The sequence below is a fragment of the Mastigoproctus giganteus genome, chromosome 10 (assembly GCF_048544385.1).
Source record: "Mastigoproctus giganteus isolate SK-2022 chromosome 10, ASM4854438v1, whole genome shotgun sequence".
Taxonomy (NCBI): domain Eukaryota; kingdom Metazoa; phylum Arthropoda; class Arachnida; order Uropygi; family Thelyphonidae; genus Mastigoproctus; species Mastigoproctus giganteus.
In genome coordinates, this window is record NC_143584.1 from 202,129,192 (window position 1) to 202,147,673 (window position 18,482).

At 37.3% G+C, this 18,482-nt stretch overlaps 1 protein-coding gene across 3 annotated transcripts in view; it reads left to right on the forward strand.

Moving 5' to 3' along the window:
- Positions 1–18,482, forward strand: part of XNP (ATRX chromatin remodeler XNP) — a 664,672-nt gene that overhangs the window by 302,227 nt on the left and 343,963 nt on the right. For all 3 annotated transcript variants that reach the window (XM_090383634.1, XM_090383636.1, XM_090383635.1), the window contains exon 15: positions 16,167–16,304. In XM_090383634.1, the coding sequence (XP_090239760.1) occupies positions 16,167–16,304 (138 nt within the window). The remainder of the gene's footprint in view (positions 1–16,166; positions 16,305–18,482) is intronic.

Below are 18,482 nucleotides of genomic sequence, written 5' to 3' on the forward strand. Positions count from 1 at the left end.
TCTTCTGCTATTTGAATTATGCCTTCTCTGCTGTTTATAAGTACACCATCGCTATTCTTCAGTATCAGTATCATTTGTCTTTCTGTATTACTGTTCATGGCTGCTGATTTAAATCCTTTGTTTTCCCTTAATGCTTGTTCTACTTTTCTTGTGTTAAATCTTCTTATGTCCTCTCTGAGTCTCTTTCTAATGGCTTTGCATAACTCAGTATACTCAATTTTCTCCCTGTCAGTGTTTTTCTTGCTCTTCATTTGTCGTCTTCAGTTCATCATGACAAGTGTTTCTTGACTAATTTTTTCTTCTTTGGATTTCTGTTTCCCTATTGGTTTCTTGGGCTTTATTACTTTCAGAAAGTTGTAATATTCCTCGTCGATGTCTTGGTCCTGAGCAGTCTGCAGAAGCTAAAACTTGTTTTTAAGTTCCAGTACATACTGCTTTTTCTCCTCCTCTGTTATCTCAAAGACCTTTGTATTATTTACTCGAGTCAGTTTTTTTCTTTCCTTTCCTACATCTATATCAAGTGTACATCTTACCATTCTGTGATCACTTCCAACATTTACCTTATTCAGGACGGTAACATCATTCACAATATATCTTCTGTTAGTGAGGATGAAGTCGATTTCATTAGTTGTTAATCCATTTGGACTCTTCCATGTCCACTTTCTGTTCACCCTTTTCTTGAAAAAAGTGTTCATTACTGACAGTCCTTGAGATTCTGCAAATTCCACAAGTCTTTCACCTCTTTTATTTCTTTCACCAATTCCAAAATTTCCTATAGTTCCTCTTTCTGCGCTGTTTTGCCTTTTTCCACCCTTAGCATTGAAGTCCCCCATAATAATAGTGTAGTGGGTTTTCTGCTCATCTAGAAGACTCTCAATTTTGGTGCACATTTCTTCAACCTCTTCATCATCATGGCTCGATGTTGGTGCATAAATCATTATAATCTTTAGCTTGTACCTCTTAGAAATCTTGAGTATTAGCCTTGATACCCTTGGTGATGTACTTTTGAATTCCAAAATGTTGTTTTTAAAATCTTTATGGACCAGAAACCCAACTCCACCTTCACTCCTTTCACTGTTTCCATTGGTGTACTGCAGACTTCCACTTGATAAACTTATAAGTGATTCATTTCTTCTTCTTGTTTCAGCCAAACCGATGATATTCCAATTCACATTTTCTAATTCCTTTTCCAGCTCTAATATCCTGTCTTCACCGATGAGTGATCGTACTGTCATGATATAACACTGGTCAACACATAAAATGTTACGAAAACGAAAATACCCAATTTTGACTAATTTTATGCTGCTGAACACAAAAATCATATTAAAATTTGTCAATTGCCTTTTTTTTTTTTTTTTTTTTTTTCAAATTTCAGTTGGGACTTCATATTAGTGAGTTACTTTACATTATCAACTACGGCTCGTGGCAAAAAAACATGGCAGTTTCAGTACTACCACGCTCTTATCACATTATTGACAACTGTGTCCTCGCTCTGCATCACGTGGTAAGTTGTCACCTCAAATGTGTCTTCAACTCTGTTGCAGTAACCCTCAAATACAGCTAGGTACTGTGTGATTTGTTCTCAGTTAACAGTTGTTCTCTGTGAGATTCCTACTTTTTGCACAGTATTTGTGTATAAGATTAACATGCCCTGTAATTGTGTGAATAGTCCAGATGGCTTCAGTTACATATGTGGAGAAGTCACGTTAGCTTCAAGAAAGCATCTCTTAATTTGAGTTATAAAACAGGCCTACTTCTTGTACTTTGGGTGTAAAGTAGGTGACCAGGACAAAAACTGGTCTCCACACATATGCTGCACTATCTGTTCATCAAAACTCAACACATGGGTCAATCAAAAGGGACATTTTATGCTTTTCGCAGTGCCTATGATATGGAGGGGGGTCAACAAATCATGTCAGACTGTTACTTCTGTATGGTGCATCCTGTTAGAAAAGGGATGACAATGAAAATGAAGTGGACAGTGATGTACCCAAATATATCATCTGCAATTTGTCCCATGCCTCACAATGAATTACTACCCATTCCTGAACCACCTGACCATTTGACAACATTTCGTACTCAAAATAAAGACTGTTTGTAATAGTTTATAAAATTATCTGTTTTATTTATTATATTACATAGCTTCCAAGTCTTAGGTCCTTGAGGTTGTCACAGACATTCTCTCAGATAGGCCAGACAAGCTGTACTTGCTACCTGGGAGTCTAAAACGCTGATGGAACTGATATTCGGGTGACACTCAAGTCAAGTAGACCCAATTTGGGCGAAGTCCGGACGGTCTGTGACAGCCAAATCCTCTGCTTCCACCTTCATGATGGTGGGACTGTTAGTAATCCTGGGTATAACCTCCATGCACAAGTACATGGTGGGTGACCACCCAGGTGTGAACCAACATAAGCAGGGGTCGAGGTGTGGCACCCACACCACATGGAGGAACGCTGCCCCTCTATGTTACCAGTCAGTACTGGGTGATAGATGACTCTCATCAACCGATGAAATACCACCACTTTGCTTATTGGAGGCTTGAAGTGGTGGAACCCATGTTTAGTCTCTAGAGCTAAGTTCCGGTCAACCCTTCCCTATCTCTTCCATCATGCAGTATGATTGATGACTTTTGAGGTTATGATGAACATCGTGGCGAGATTCAATATTCCTTACATTTCGAGGGTACAGCTCTAAAACAGTGTTCACAGGCCAGCCGCTAGTTAGTACATCGGACCAAACCTATTGGTAACTCTCTAGGAGGCTTCCGGATCAGCTAGTGTATAATCTTGCTACCTCTACTCTGCCAGATAGTGACTGGAGGGAGTCCGAGTAGTGTGTATGCGGGGAGCATTCTCGAGGCCATGTTATGTCAAGGATCTGGGTATATTCTTACCACATGTACGGCATATTTCAAAATTTCATTACTTCATACAGCATGTCCCACCCACTTTTTCTTACTATTGAATACACCATGAATTGTCAAACTAATAGAGCAAGCTTATCTGCAAAAAGAACTAAACCTCCTAAGCACTTCCTAATTCATTTCACAAATATACGTGGTTTCAATTCTAATCTTGATGTCGATTTCCACTTGCAGTCTGCCAAACCCCATGTACTTTTTCTGACAGAATCTCAGTAATCAGTTGATTCAACTACTGCTCATCTCAGATGCCCAAATTATTCGCTGTATGATTCCTTTCGCCTCAAAGGTGGTACTTGTGCATATGTCCATTCTGATATTCCCTGTCAGAGCTTGGCAATTTGGAATCTCCTCTCTTTGATCTTCTCTGACTTAAAATCTCTCTACCTCATTGTGTCAAATTCATCTGTTGTCTCTACCGTTCTCCCAACTCCACTAATCACTTGGAACCCTTTGACTTCCTCTTTAGGCGCCTCCGTAGCCAGGTGGGCAGGAGCAGCAGTGCGTAGCACACGCTCCTTGATTAGACCGGGTTCAAGCCCGTGACCACCAAATACGGAGGATGCGGAAAAGTCAGGGAATGACCACCGCATATCCCCGGAGCAATATAGCCTTAGTTGCTAATGCTCCTAAAAACCAAATAACAAACAAACAAACTTCCTCTCTTTGCAACTTGACTTTCTCCAGTCCAACTTTCCTAACAGTGAGGTAATTTTCCTTGGTGATTTTAATGTTCTCAGTTCCAGCTGGCTTCCGTTTTCTAGTCACACCGACCCAGCAGGTCAAGATGCTGAGGCTTTTGCAATTACTAATGACCTAGCACAGATTGTTCATTTACCTACAAGAATACCAGAAAATCCTAATCATACAGCCAATACACTTGATCTTTTTCTCACAAACAACCCTTCTAAGTACACGGTCGAAGTGAGAGGTCCTTTAGGCACTTCAGATCACAACTTAGTGATTGTCTCTTCTCCAATGGAACCTTTATCTCATAGCTATTCCCAACCTCATGTTGTTTGGCATTACAAGAATGCAAAATGGGATGACCTGCGAGACTTCTTTTCTTCTTTTCGGATTACTTCTGATGTCAATGTTTGCTCAGATCAGATCGTGTCAGTGAAATTATTCTTGCAGGAATGGAATCCTTTATCCCACTCTCCACTTTAAAATCTCGTCCTTTATCTAAACCTTGGTTTTCCAATAAATGTGCTAAGGCTGTTCAAGAGAAGAATGTTGCATATCGTAATTGGCTTGTTTCTAATTCTTCAGTTCATTTTCTGCCTACACCAAAACTCAGTATTAATCAGTCCAAACTAGAGTTTGAACAGGCTAAGAGTAGAAAACTTGCTTCTTGCCCTAATGGTAGCCGAGCATTCTGGTCTCTTGCCAAAGCTATTGGCCACAACTTTTGCCCATCTGTGCTCCCACCTCTGTCCAAACCAGATGGTTCTGTTGTCGCATCAGCCAAGGATAAAGCTGACCTGCTAGCATCCCATTTTTCTTCGAGCTCACGTATTAATGATCTTGGTAAAACACCTCCCTCCATTCCCAACACGCTCCATTCAATGCCTCCTGTGGTCTTCCGTCAAAAGGATATCAGAAGGATTTTGATGAATCTCGATGCTAAGAAAGCTCCAGGTCCTGATTGTATTTCTCCACTTGTTCTCAAAACCTGTGCTCCTGAACTTACTCCTATTCTTTGCCACCTTTTTTCACTTTCCTATTCCAAAGGTGTTTTTCCTTCTGCTTGGAAATTTGCTCATATCCAGCCAGTTCCTAAAAAGGGTGACAAATCCCTCCCATCCAGTTATAGTCCGATTGCAATTACTTCTACTGTTTCTAAAGTAATGGAGAAATCAATTAACTGCCAACTCTTAAACTATCTAGAAACCTTCCGTCTGATCAACAATCGCCAGTATGGATTCCGTCAGTATCGATCCACTGGTGATATTCTGGCTTATGTTACCCATTTATGGACTAATTCAATGGAAAGGTTCGGTGAAACACAAGTAGTTGCTCTTGACATCTCAAAGGCTTTTGATCGTATTTGGCATAAAGGTCTTCTGAACAAGCTTCCATCTTATGGTTTGCCAACTGTTTTTAGTAATTGGTTATCCAGTTTTCTCTCTGATCGTTTCACTGAGGGTGATGGTAGAAGGCTCTCTGTCTTCTAACTTCTCCACTAATGCCGGTGTCCCCCAAGGCTCAGTTCTTTCCCCCACTCTTTTCCTCTGGTATATTAATGACCTTCTTCCATTGACTGGAAATCCTATCCATAGTTTTGCCAATTATAGCACACTGCATTCCACTTTCCATTTTGAGAAACCTTGTCCTGCTCAATCAGCTTCAACTTTTCAAAAATCTGCTACCAATTCCTTAAATACCAATCTTCAGGTAATTCTGCAGTGGGGCAAAGACAACTTAGTTGATTTCAACCCTTCTTAAACTAAGTCTTGTCTTATATCTCGCAAAAAGGATTCTTCTGCTCCTATGCTTATCTTTAGTGACACTCCGATTTCTAGGCAAAATGATATATATCTTTTGGGGATTACCCTGACTTCTAATCTCTCTTGGCACAAGCACATTACAAATATTGCTTCCTCTGCATCTAAAAAAACTTGGTTTTCTCTTTCGCTCTTGGCGTTACTTTTTTTCCAAACAGCTGCTCACTCTGTGTAAATCCCAAATCCACCCTGCCATGGAATATTGTTCTCACAACTGGAGTGGTGCCCCCAAAACCTCTCTCAGGTTTCTTGATTCCAATCAGAAGAGGGCAGTTAGGTTAATTAATGAGTCATCTCTAACAGAATCTCTCTACTCGCTTTCTCATAGACGTACTGTTTCTGCTGCATGCCTCTTCTACAGATACTTCCATGGGCACTGTTCTTCTGAATTGGCTTCTATAATTCCCGCTCTCTTTCAAAACAGTCCGAACACGTGCTGCCACCAGCCAACATCCATTTACTGTCCAACTTCAAACCCACAGAACCAACTTTTCATCTTCCCCATTTATTCATTCAACTGCCGTTTTCTGGAACAACCTTCCTTCATACGTATTTTCTGAAAATTGCAATCTACAGAAGTTCAAGTGCAATGTCAACAAATATCTTCTTTTGTCTTCTCAACCTCCAACCCAAGCATGATACTAAGTACTATAGGTTCTAATACCTCTCGTGTTAGGGGTTCACATTAAAAAAAAAAAAATCTAGATTTACGACAGAGACCCTGTCTTCTTTACTAGATTTGTCCCATGTCCGTCTTGCTGTTGTGATGTAGTTGGCGACGAAGCATTTCTCTTTTTTGCAAAAACTCTGTCTTTTTCTTTTCACAAAAGTAATAACTAAAATTACATTGATATTGGTTTTAAAAAGAATTTGCAAATTTCTGCTGAATGTCTTTAACAAATTGATCATAATGTGTGCTCTTGGTAGTCTACATTGTAAAATAGATATGTGCTGTCATATCTTAGTACTTATATAGTGCAAAGGTAATTAACAATATGTTTCGGTAAGTTTGCATTTCTCCCAAAGAAATACAATGAAAAATTTCAGATTGCATATACACAAGATTTTCTGTGTATTATAAAATCGAAAAAGGTAACACATTTACCTTGTGCTACCTTTTCAGTTTTCAGCTGCTGAAAATGCAAAGTAAACATTTACAAACAAATAAGCATTAATTAATAAGCATGCAGTGCTAGAAAAAATGCAAAACTAGATGTTGCATTTTGTGATGATGGTGTTGTCATGCGATACCAAATATTTATTTGCATCTTCCTCTGAGTTGTGATGATCATGCAGGTACATAACCTTTGACATGTGGCCAAATTGAAAAATACAAGCCATCACTTGTGAGTGGCACTGGCTTATTTTCAATTCAGTTCATGATCCAGAAGTTTTGAAAGAAGACTTGTTTTTAACTGATGAACTCAAGATAAAGAGCTGAATTACAAACTTCTAGCAAAAGCAATCCTAAAACATTCCAAATTCTAGACATGTTATCCTCACTTGTGCAGAAAGTCTGTTCATGTTTCTTTCTTCTGACTTCAATAAAGCAGTTTGCTTGTTTCTTTTCAATGTTATACCAACATTTGAAAATCCGAATATAGCTCTTCAGTCCAACCTCCTCACATCCATATACTGTCGTTACTTCTAGACAGTGCATTTTGTGTAAAAAAAAATAGGTGCCGGTACTCATTCTTTGCTATCAGGAAAAATTTTAAATTGAAAGGATATGAAAAGTACTCTAAATTTTTTTTTTTTTTTTTTTTTTCCTGATATTGTTACTTTAGTAGTAATGTTTTTTAATAAGAACAAAAATTTAGTACATTAACACAGTTTATTAAGCATAAATTTATTATTCAAGTATATAAAAAAAATAAGTAAATAAATCGGTCAACTACTGAGTGCCAGGCACTCAGGTTGAAGGGTCCGTAGTCACGAATGGTTGTTAGTGTAGTATCTCAAATATAGAGCTTTATGGTAACTGAAAAAGTTTCTAGTACCCTGGCTTGGCCTAAAACTGAGGAACTAACGAAAACGTCTATTTGAGTCTTTCCAGTTGTTGTGAATGACAAGGGTGGAAGAAGTAACCCCAACTTCTTCCTGGAGAAGCGATTAAAGTCATGGGGAGAAGCGACTGGCAGGTGAGGGCAATGTAAGAGTGCACAGGTGCCTCCCCACCACCACTGCATCAACACTGGCTCTCTGAGTAACTCTTTGCCAAGACAACTCCAGTTTTGAAAATTGTTAAAAAATACTTCTCATCACAAAATTTACAAATGACCTTTGTTAGAATTGTTAACTAACTATTTAGCAACCTTTTTGTCACCAAAAGGAAAGTTACTTAGTACAAAAAATTGAAGTGCAATAAAAAATTGTTTTTTTAATTTTAACACAAAAAGTAAATGATCATCATCATAATCATCAGCCATTTTCAATCCACTGCAAGATGAAAGCCTCTCCAGCAACTTTCCAGTTCCTTCTGTTTTGAGCACTGGCCATCCATTTACTACCCACAAACTCATGAGTTTCATCTATCCATCTCCGCCTTTGTCTTCCAGGTTTTCTTCTAGCTCCTCTTGGGTACCATTCTGTTATTTTCTTAGTCCATCTGTCATCATGTCTTCGAGCTATGTGTCCTGCCCAAGACCATTTTAGTTCTTTAGTTTTGATAAGAATGTCCTTTACTTGAGTTTGCTGCCTAATCCATGTGTTTCTCTTCTTATCTAACAGTCTGATTCCCAATATAATTCGTTCCATTCTTTGTAAATGATAGTTATTACTATTGTGGATTATTGCAGACACAGAGCAAAATGGAGACAGAATATTTTTACAATTAATATTAAACTTGTCATTATTTATTCTGTCTCCATTTTGCTCTGTATCCGCAATAATCCACAATAGTAATAATGAGTCCAGAGCACACAGGCCTCTTTAATCATAAATGATAGTTTTTAATCGGAATAGTTTTCCCTTGATAAGCATTGAATAACACATAGCTAATGTGATTTTTAAATTTTTAGCTCCATTAGCGACGGAAATAGAGGGGAGGGGACACGAAAATTACTCAAATTTTCCTGCCTGGCGCTGCAATTTTTAATTTTAAAAATATTTTAAAATTATATTTTAAACCTACTAGTTGAGCTCTTTCCAATAGTGTATAATAAGCTATAGGTTGTTGACGTCGTATGTCACTCCCACATTTTACCCCCTCATTTCTCAGACAAATTTTTGTAAAAGACAATCAATATGCCGTTACGTTGGCCCACATGATGTGCAAACCCATGCAAAATATCAAGTCAATATTTTGAGTAGTTCCAGAGATAGAATGCTGTGACGGACGGACAGACAGACAACTGAGTGACATTATAAGGGTCCTTCGTTAGACTATGGACCCTAAAAATAATAAGTAAAAATGAATAACAAGTAAAAATAATTTCATAATAAAATTTTTGTAGAATATTTCAAATTGTTATTAAGTTTTCATCCGACACCCTCTGCCAACTTCCTTTCTTCCTGTTTGTGTGTCTCTTGCTGAATGATGTTTCTGAAGCAGCTATGAATCGACATATTTTGCTGGATCGAAGCAGGTCCACAGTGGACCTACGATTTAAAGAAACATTAGTGAAGAAACTGTTTTTGTCATCAGTGAAGCTCTGGTTGGGCTAGCGATCAGATTAATTTATGAAAATCCTTGTTCACATTCACTCGATGAAATTGGTATTGACCATCAAATGCTTCAATTCTTCCAAAACCATCTTTTCAATTAAGTTATCCCGAAATCCACGAATTGTATCTCTTTCATTTGACTGTAATTTTCTAATTGAATTGTCTAACTGTATTTTCATCAAATGCCAGTAATTCATGTTCAGAAGTTTTAATACTTTCGTTTTCCTTCTCTCATCATCGTATTGTCACTAGTTCTTAAATTTGGGGGGTTTTTTTTGAAACTGTCCAAAATGTCAGTGTCATTCGAATATTCAGGTTCTGTGACCATGTAAACAGAAATAGCAAAAATTTATGGAAAAATGTGGATAACACACTTCTGAAAAACAACAGATGATTATTTGTTGTGGTAAAAGAAAATCACCCTCTCCTAATTCTAGAATGGGACGCTTACAGTTGATTCACAGTTGTGTCCAATCTACGGCCCACCCGGAAAGTGAACTAAAACAGCATTTTAAATTTTGTTAATTAACAAAAATATTCTCATTAAATGTTTTGTTCAGTAAATGTAATTGTGTATTGTACTTAATAAAATTTTCGAATTTTGAATTTTTTTTCAATATGGCCCCTGTACGGGAAAAGTTGGGACACCACTGCAATAGAAGATGGACCAGAGCCCATTGGGAATACCCCTTGATCTGCTTGCACTGTTGACTAGTGCAACTTCTCCATATGTGGGACAGGTGGTTGGATAGGTTTTACCAGGTACCACTAAGTTGTAGAATGGTAATCCCTTTAGCTCTCTTAATTTGCGCAGCAGCCTGAAGACCAGAAATGCGAACAGTGCTTACCGAGTTAATTCTCTCCTAATCCGTTCGCTATATGAAAATTTTCTTCGCTCAATGGAAAGTATTTTAAATGTAACTTCCAAGGGGAATTCAAAATAATTTGCTATAAAAGGACTTCTTTAAACAGAGGTCTGACTGATTAATTTAGAATTATAAAAATGGTTATACAATTTTATATAGAAAATATCTTAACAATAGGCAGCGAAAAATGCACATTTAGTTAAATAATTTTAAACTTATTTGAATAGTAGGTAAACATGTGAAAAAAATTTATGGAATATTACAAATTTCGAAGTGCACTGCATCGAAATGTCACACGTCACTGTTAATAAAGGTGCCGGTATGCTGTACCGTCCCAAAAAAAGCACTGCTTCTAGATATGTTGAAGGAGATTATATGCAATTTTATTTCACCAATAGTGTGAAATAAAATTGCATATAAAACATGTGAAAAAAATTTATGGAATATTACAAATTTCGAAGTGCACTGCATCGAAATGTCACACGTCACTGTTAATAAAAGTGCCGGTATGCTGTACCATCCCAAAAAAAGCACTGCTTCTAGATATGTTGAAGGAGATTATATGCAATTTTATTTCACCAATAGTTTTAAAATCTTCCATTTTGGAAATTGATTGCCCTAGTCATAGGCATTTCTTCTGCCAAAGTTGAGGAGAGCCTAAACAAGAAAAGAAGATTCTGTTCTTTTGCCCGGTGACCTAGTATGTTACAGCTGCATGTGACGGCATTTTGTAAATATGCCATTGAAAAATTTTCTTATAAATGCTGGGGTAGCACAAATTTCATCAGTTGGCAGTTCATTATTTTCAGATTTGAAATTTTTTGTGGACAAGTTTCCAGTACTTCTTGGTGTCATTAGCATTAATAGAGCCTTGAATTTATTTAAACTGTCAACTCCGTCACCACCAAATACGGAGGATGCGGAAAGGTCAGGGAATGACCACCGCACATCCCGGAGCAATATGACCTTAGTTGCTAATGCTCCTAAAAACCAAACAAACAATAAACAAAATAACAAACTGTCAACTTACACAACAACAGATTGAAGTATGTTCCAGCAATCAACCACCTGTTGGCTAAAGGCAAATTTTTGCACGTCTTTCCTCAATTTGAATTTATGCCCCCTCGGGTGTTGAAGCTGACCAAGAGGAAGAATCCCATAAGCATTGAGCTTGCTCAGACCATTCAAGGTTTGAGCAACCTCAGTGCCCGTGGGATTGAGCTTGCTAAAACCATATATCTCACTCAGATCACCTTGCAGGTGCCTACAATCCAGATGCTGCAATTTGCAGAACTTAAGCCTTTCTTGGTAACAACAACCCTTCATTCCACACACTAATCTTGTTGCCCCTTCTCTGTACTCGTTCCAACAGCCCTACATCTTTCCTAAAATGAGGCTTCCAGACCTGTATGCAGTACTCAAGGTGTGGCCCCCATTACCTCATACAAGGGAATTATCACCTCCTTATCCCTGCTAGCAAAATTCCTATATATCATTGACAAGACCCCATGAGCTACTCTTCCAGCCTCTCTACACTGCAGAGAAAACTTCATATCTCACTGGAAACTTACCCCAGGTCTTTTTCATTATCCACTACTTTGAGTGTAGCACTGCACATTTGGTATGTTACTCTGGGATTACTTAGCTATGGATATGCAGCACTTTGCATTTGTCAACGTTAAGCTTCAGTTACCACCTCTCAACCCATCTGCTCAACTTTTCTAGATCCTGTTGTAGTAGCATACTGTCATTTGTGTCTTTAACAACCCAGCCAACCTTCGTATCATCTGCAAACTTAAGCTTAATATACCATCATCAATATCATTAATAAATACAGAAAACAACAATGAACACAACAACGACCCTTGGGGGACTGCACTAATAACATTAGTCCATGAAGAGCAGTGTCCGTTGATTACTCCCTCTGTCTTCTCTCCCACTCAACCATCACTTTACCCATAGCAGCAATTTGCCTCCAATGTCACACTGCTCTAATCTGCACAACTGTCTTCCATGTGAAACAGAATCAAAGATCCTGTTTTCCTAAGATCCAAGTCTGGATTACAGTCTAAGATATCAAAATTATTCTTTACATTCAGTTCCTTTGTGACCACATGCCCTTAATGCAGCAACTTGCCCTTAATGCCATACTGCTCCAACTTGTAGTCTTCCTGTGTTCAACAGTATGAAAAGCTTTCCTAAAATAAAAGTATATGATAAAATTATTTTTTGCATCATCCTTTGTGACCACATCATAGTATCCAAACAAATTGGTCAGAAAGACTTCCCCATAACAAACTTATGTTATGTCTGAACAGAGCAACGTATCAACTCTGCGGTACTACACTGACAGTGGTGGAGAATGAAAAGGACCTGGGGGTAATTGTGCAGGCAGATATGAAGTTCTCTGAGCAGTGCAGATGAGCTGCAAGAGTAGCTCATGGTGTCTTGTCAATGATATACAGGAATTTTTCTATCAGGGATAAGGAGGTGATTATTCCCTTGTATAAGGCAATGGTTAGGCCACATCTTGAGTACTGTATACAGGTCTGGAGGCCTCATTCCAAGAAGGATGTAGAGCTTCTGGAACAGGTACAGAGAAGGGCAACAAGATTAGTGAATGGAACAAAGGGTTGCTCTTACGAAGAAAGGCTTAAGTTTTGCAAATTACAGAGTCTGGAGACTAGGCACCGGCGAGGTGATCTGATAGAGGTGTATAAGGCTTTGAATGGTTTGAGCATGCTCAATGCCAATGGGATTCTTCATCTTGCTCAGAATAATCAGCTCAGAGGGCATAAATTCAAATTGAGGAAGGACGGATGTCGGATAGATGTGCGGAAATTTGCCTTTGGCCAGCGGGTGGTTGGTTGGTGGAACCGACTTCCATCACTTGTTGTTGAAGTTGATAGCCTAAACAAATTTAAGGCTCAACTGGACAGGTATTTCGAGCGGATGGAGGGGTGAAATGGGAGTGGTGTGTTTTTTTGTTTTTTTTTGTCCGATGCTGAATAAGCTTGCTTTCTTGCATCATATGCCTCTACTAATGCTAATGCTAATAACTGCAGTCTTGTCTAGATGATCCTGCATCGCTTCTTTAACCAGTGACACCATTATTTTCTGCAGAACAGAAGTTAAACTAACAGGTCTGTAATTACTTGTGTCACCTTTCGATCCCCCTTTGTGAATTGGGGATACATTTGCACATCTCCAGTCCATGGGGATCTCCCCTGATTCCAAGGATGCCATCAGAATCATGGCTAAGGGTCTGCTTACTTCCTTTGTTGACTCCTTTAATATAACTGGATAGATCCTGTAACACCCCAGGTGCCTTCCTTATGTTTAACTTCAACAATTTCTCCTCCACTTTGCTCTCAGTTATAAAAAAATCATTTAACTCCCTAATAGAGTTTAATAAGCTTCTGGCTTCCACATCTCTACAGAATTCCTCATGTGTGAATGTAGATGCAGAATACTCATTCAGTTTTCAAGCTACCTGAGCAGAATCACCAACAATCGAACCTTCAGTATCATGTGGACCAATCTGATCCATCTCTGTTCTTGTAGAGTTTACATAAGTAAAGTAGTCTTTATTGTTTTTCTTTGCATCCTTTGCCAAAGATTTCTCGTAATCTGCCTTTGCTTACCTAACCACCTTTGTAACTTGATTACAGACTATCTTATATTGCAGAATCATCTGGACAAGACTGCAGTAATAGTTAAGACACAGCATGGGTTTGTTAAAGGAAGGTCTTGTTTGACCAATTTGATTGGATACTATGATGTGGTCACAAAGGAACTCGATGCAAAAAATAATTTTGATATCATATACTTGGATTTCAGGAAAGCTTTTGATACTGTTGCACGTGGAAGACTGCTGTACAGATTGGAGCGGTATGGCATTAAGGGTAAGTTGCTACAATGGATAAAGGGATGGTTGAGTGGGAGACGACAGAGAATGGTAATTAATGGACACTGCTCTTCACGGATGAATGTTATTAGCAGCGTTCCCTAGGGTTCAGTGCTGGGCCCATTGTTGTTTTCTTTATTCATCAGTGATATTGATGAAGGTATATCAGGCTTAATGGCAAAGTTTGCAGATGATACAAAGGTTGACAGGGTTGTTAAAGACAGTATGCTACTCCAGCTAGATCTAGATAAGTTGGGCAAATGGGCTGAGAAGTGGCAACTGAAGTTTAACATTGACAAATGCAAAGTACTGCATATGGGTAGCAATATCCGAAGAGAAACGTATCAACTGTGTGGTACCACCCTCAGGGAAGTGGAAAGTGAAAAAGAACTGGGGGTAATTGTGCAGTCAGATATGAAGTTCGCTGAGCATTGCAAATGCTGCTGGGGCAGGTCATGGAGTCTTCAATGATATATAAACGAATTTTGCTAGCTGGGACAGGGAGGTGATTATCCCGTTATACAAGTCAATGGTCAGGCTACACATAGAGTACTGTTTACAGATCTGGAGGCCTCATTTTAGGAAGGATATAGAGTTGCTAGAACGAGTACAAAGAAGGGCAACAAGATTGGTGAGGGGAACAAAGGAGTGCTCTTACCAAGAAAGGCTTAAGTTCTGCAAATGGCAGTGCCTGGAGAGTAGGCACATGCAAGATGATCTGATTGAAGTGTATAAGGCCTTGAATGGGTTGAGCAAGCTGAATGCTGATGGTATTCTTCCTCTTGCTCAGATTAAGACTCTGAAGTGGGCATAGATTCAAATTGAGGAAAGACAGTTGTAGAATAGATGTGCAGAAATTCACCTTTAGCCAGCGTGTGTTGATTGATGGAACAGACTTCCATCTTTTGTTGTGAAAGTTGATAGCCTAAATAAATTTGAGGCGGAGATGGACAGGCATTTGGAATGAATGAAGGGGTGAAATGGGATGGGTTTTTTTTTAGCTGATGCTGCATAAGCTTGCTTTCTTGCATCGCATGCCTCTACTAATGCTAATATCTACCAAAGGCATCTTTGTCTCCTGATAGTTTATATGCATTCCAAGCATTTTTTTTTTCCCTGCCACTAGTCTTTTTAATTCATCTGACATCCGTTTAGGCAAACCTTGTACTAAATCTTCTGGCAGTATTTTACAATATTTTAATGTGAAAAATATGCAATATGCCTTCTATTGAGTTTAGTTATTGTGTTATTCCTCTGAATTATATTAATTTATCTTTAATTTGATACCGTTTCTTTCACCTTCTCATTTCTGAACCTGCATATAATTGTAATGTAGTTTTAGGGCAAAAACTGTAATGTGATTTTCATATAAAGTAGATTTGACTCATTGTTAGTTTAGTTTAGGGAGGGATATTATTACTCCAAAAATAGTATCAATATTTCACGATATTTTAATGAGAAAAAAAGTGCTGTATGCTTTCTATCAAGTGTAATTATTCTGTTACCCTGAAATATATAATAATTAAGTTTGTTTCTTATCATTAGTTTAATATTATTTCTTTCACCACTAGTCTTTTTAATTCATCTGACATCCGTTTAGGCAAACCTTGTACTAAATCTTCTGGCAGTATTTTACAATATTTTAATGTGAAAAATATGCAATATGCCTTCTATTGAGTTTAGTTATTGTGTTATTCCTCTGAATTATATTAATTTATCTTTAATTTGATACCGTTTCTTTCACCTTCTCATTTCTGAACCTGCATATAATTGTAATGTAGTTTTAGGGCAAAAACTGTAATGTGATTTTCATATAAAGTAGATTTGACTCATTGTTAGTTTAGTTTAGGGAGGGATATTATTACTCCAAAAATAGTATCAATATTTCACGATATTTTAATGAGAAAAAAAGTGCTGTATGCTTTCTATCAAGTGTAATTATTCTGTTACCCTGAAATATATAATAATTAAGTTTGTTTCTTATCATTAGTTTAATATTATTTCTTTCACCTTTTTATTGCCGAACCCTGCATATCATTGTAATGTCACTTTAGTGAAAAAATTGAAATGAGTTTCATATCAAAATAGATTTGACTTATTGGTAGTTTAGTTTAGGGAAGGATATTAATTTTAGTTTGATAACTGACTAACTCTCCTAACAGTGTTTAATTAATCTATAAAACATGAAAAGAAAACAATATGAATGTGTGTTGTCATGTATGAATTTTGTATGTCCTCTTTATATTAGATTGATTTATAAAAGAATAGGTTATAAAACTTTAATTTGTATCATATAGGTCCTGATATTGTAGTGTGTGATGAAGGTCATATCCTGAAAAATGAGACTTCTGCAATATCTAAAGCTACAAACCAAATTAAGACAAAACGACGTGTTGTTCTTACAGGGACACCACTTCAGAATAGACTGGAAGAATGTAAGACAGTGTTTTGATAATATTAAATAGGCCATTAATTCTGCCAGGTGATTTCAATTTTACATGTTACTATAAGATAGCTATCTTTTGATCAGCTATATCATTTTTTATCTATGTTACAATTAAGTTTATAAAACACTGAACATCAAATGCCATTGTGGATATTCTTTTGTCTTGTTAAAAATCTGGATTTAAAATTAAACAGTTTCGTAATGTTAAAGCACAAGACATCTTGCAGTATACTAAAGAATTACATTGGGAATGAAATTATACAAATAAGAAATTTGTATAATTAACTAAAATAAGAATCACATGGTGGAGATGTACTCTTAACACTAAAGGTTGGGATGGGGATTAAGATCCCATAGGTAGCATGTATGTCATATGAGAACCTGTTCAGATAAACCTTCTGAAATGAATAGAAATAAAAATCAATTTTTTTCAAAGTAATCATTCTGTAACCATACAGAGGAGAATCTGGTTTATTATTTTTTGTGCCCTTTTCCAAACAAAGACTCATATTAGATCAGTATTTTATATTTGGTGAATGGAGTCATCTGGAATTAAATATAAATAAGAGATATGTTAACACTACAGTGATTTCTCAGCCTTTTCAGTTTGACAGGCCTTGAGACCTGCTTGCTGTATCACATGCTATTTATTCATTTGAGCATTTTGAGACAACAAACAGTTCACACTGTGCATTGTATCATATGAGTATTTCAAGAAGGCGGCCTGTGGAACCCAAATTATGATTTTACCTTCAGTAGTTAATCAGGCTGCTGTATTGAATATACTCCATTTTAGGCACATTTGCAAAAGTATAATTTTATACTATCTCTATACATGAATGGAAATATGTTTCAGATGTTTGGACATCATTCAATAAGGAAAAGTCATATTGATACTACATTTCCAGATTATGCTCTATTAATCACTGAGAAAGTTTTAGAATAGTTCCTATTTAGTATATCCTCCCCCCCATAGATACAATGAGAAATTTCTGTTAGTTTCAGGTGTTTCTGCGTTACTTAAGAAGGGAAAAGTTGGATTGACACCAAATTTCAGCGTGTTTCATTGGTTCCCCTGGAAGATTTTATGCCTAATTACAATTCATTACTTCCCCCACCCCAGAAACTTACATACATGATTGAAATGAAAGTATGTTTCAGGCAATTAAGAAAGGAGGATAGATCAACACTAAATATTCAGCACATATTTTGTTCCTGAGATAGTTTTAGGATTAATTCTGATTCCACATACCCTCCCCAATTATCCCTTCTTCTACATAAAACTATATACAGCAGGCCCCCGTTATAACGCGTTTTGCTTTACACTGATTCGCTATAACGCTGTTCTTATATTATAACCCGTATCTGACTATAACGCTGTCACAGATCACTATAACGCTCTTTTACAGATTGCATCTTTGGCATATTTAACGAAATCGTTTCATTTGATGGAGTTGATAGCTTGAAAATGAATAGCAAAACAGCATTAAAACGTTTCCCACGCTGACTTGAGAAATTTTCCCACGCTCAGTGAAATTTTCTCACACACTAAATTAATTGCAGTACAGTGACTTGTTACGTAGTTCCGAGATCAACATTTTAAAAAAACGATCAAGTATATTGCTTGTAATATTTGCGTTATATGCATTTATCCGAAGTCTAGTCATCACTCAGTACAGTATTAGACATTGTGCGTAACGGACAGTTTACTCGAACATTGCATCGTAATTAATGCAACCAATGCAGTTACATTTTCGAAGAGTTAATAATGACCAATAAGAGTGAAAAAGCAACGTCTGGCCGCAGTACGAAGACTATAAATGTAAGAAAAGACTGAATTTGAAAATTAAATTAGACGTTTTGAAGCGAATCGATTCCGGTCAATGACAAGCAGATGTGTGCCATAATTTAGGACTTGCAAGTTTAACTTAGACATAACAGATAAAGTGATAAAGAGGATAAACTTTATATTCCAGTTACTGTACAATACTCCACAGACTATCCATGTCCTCCATGATGTCTTGGCTGAGTGAGCAAGGCACAGTACAGTACAGAATCACCACCAAAGCTTCAGTGATGAAGTAACCACCTTCATTAGCAAGTCTTCAGTGAATTTGAATTATTTGGAATCAACGAAACCACATTACATAGTTTTAAAATTACCTTT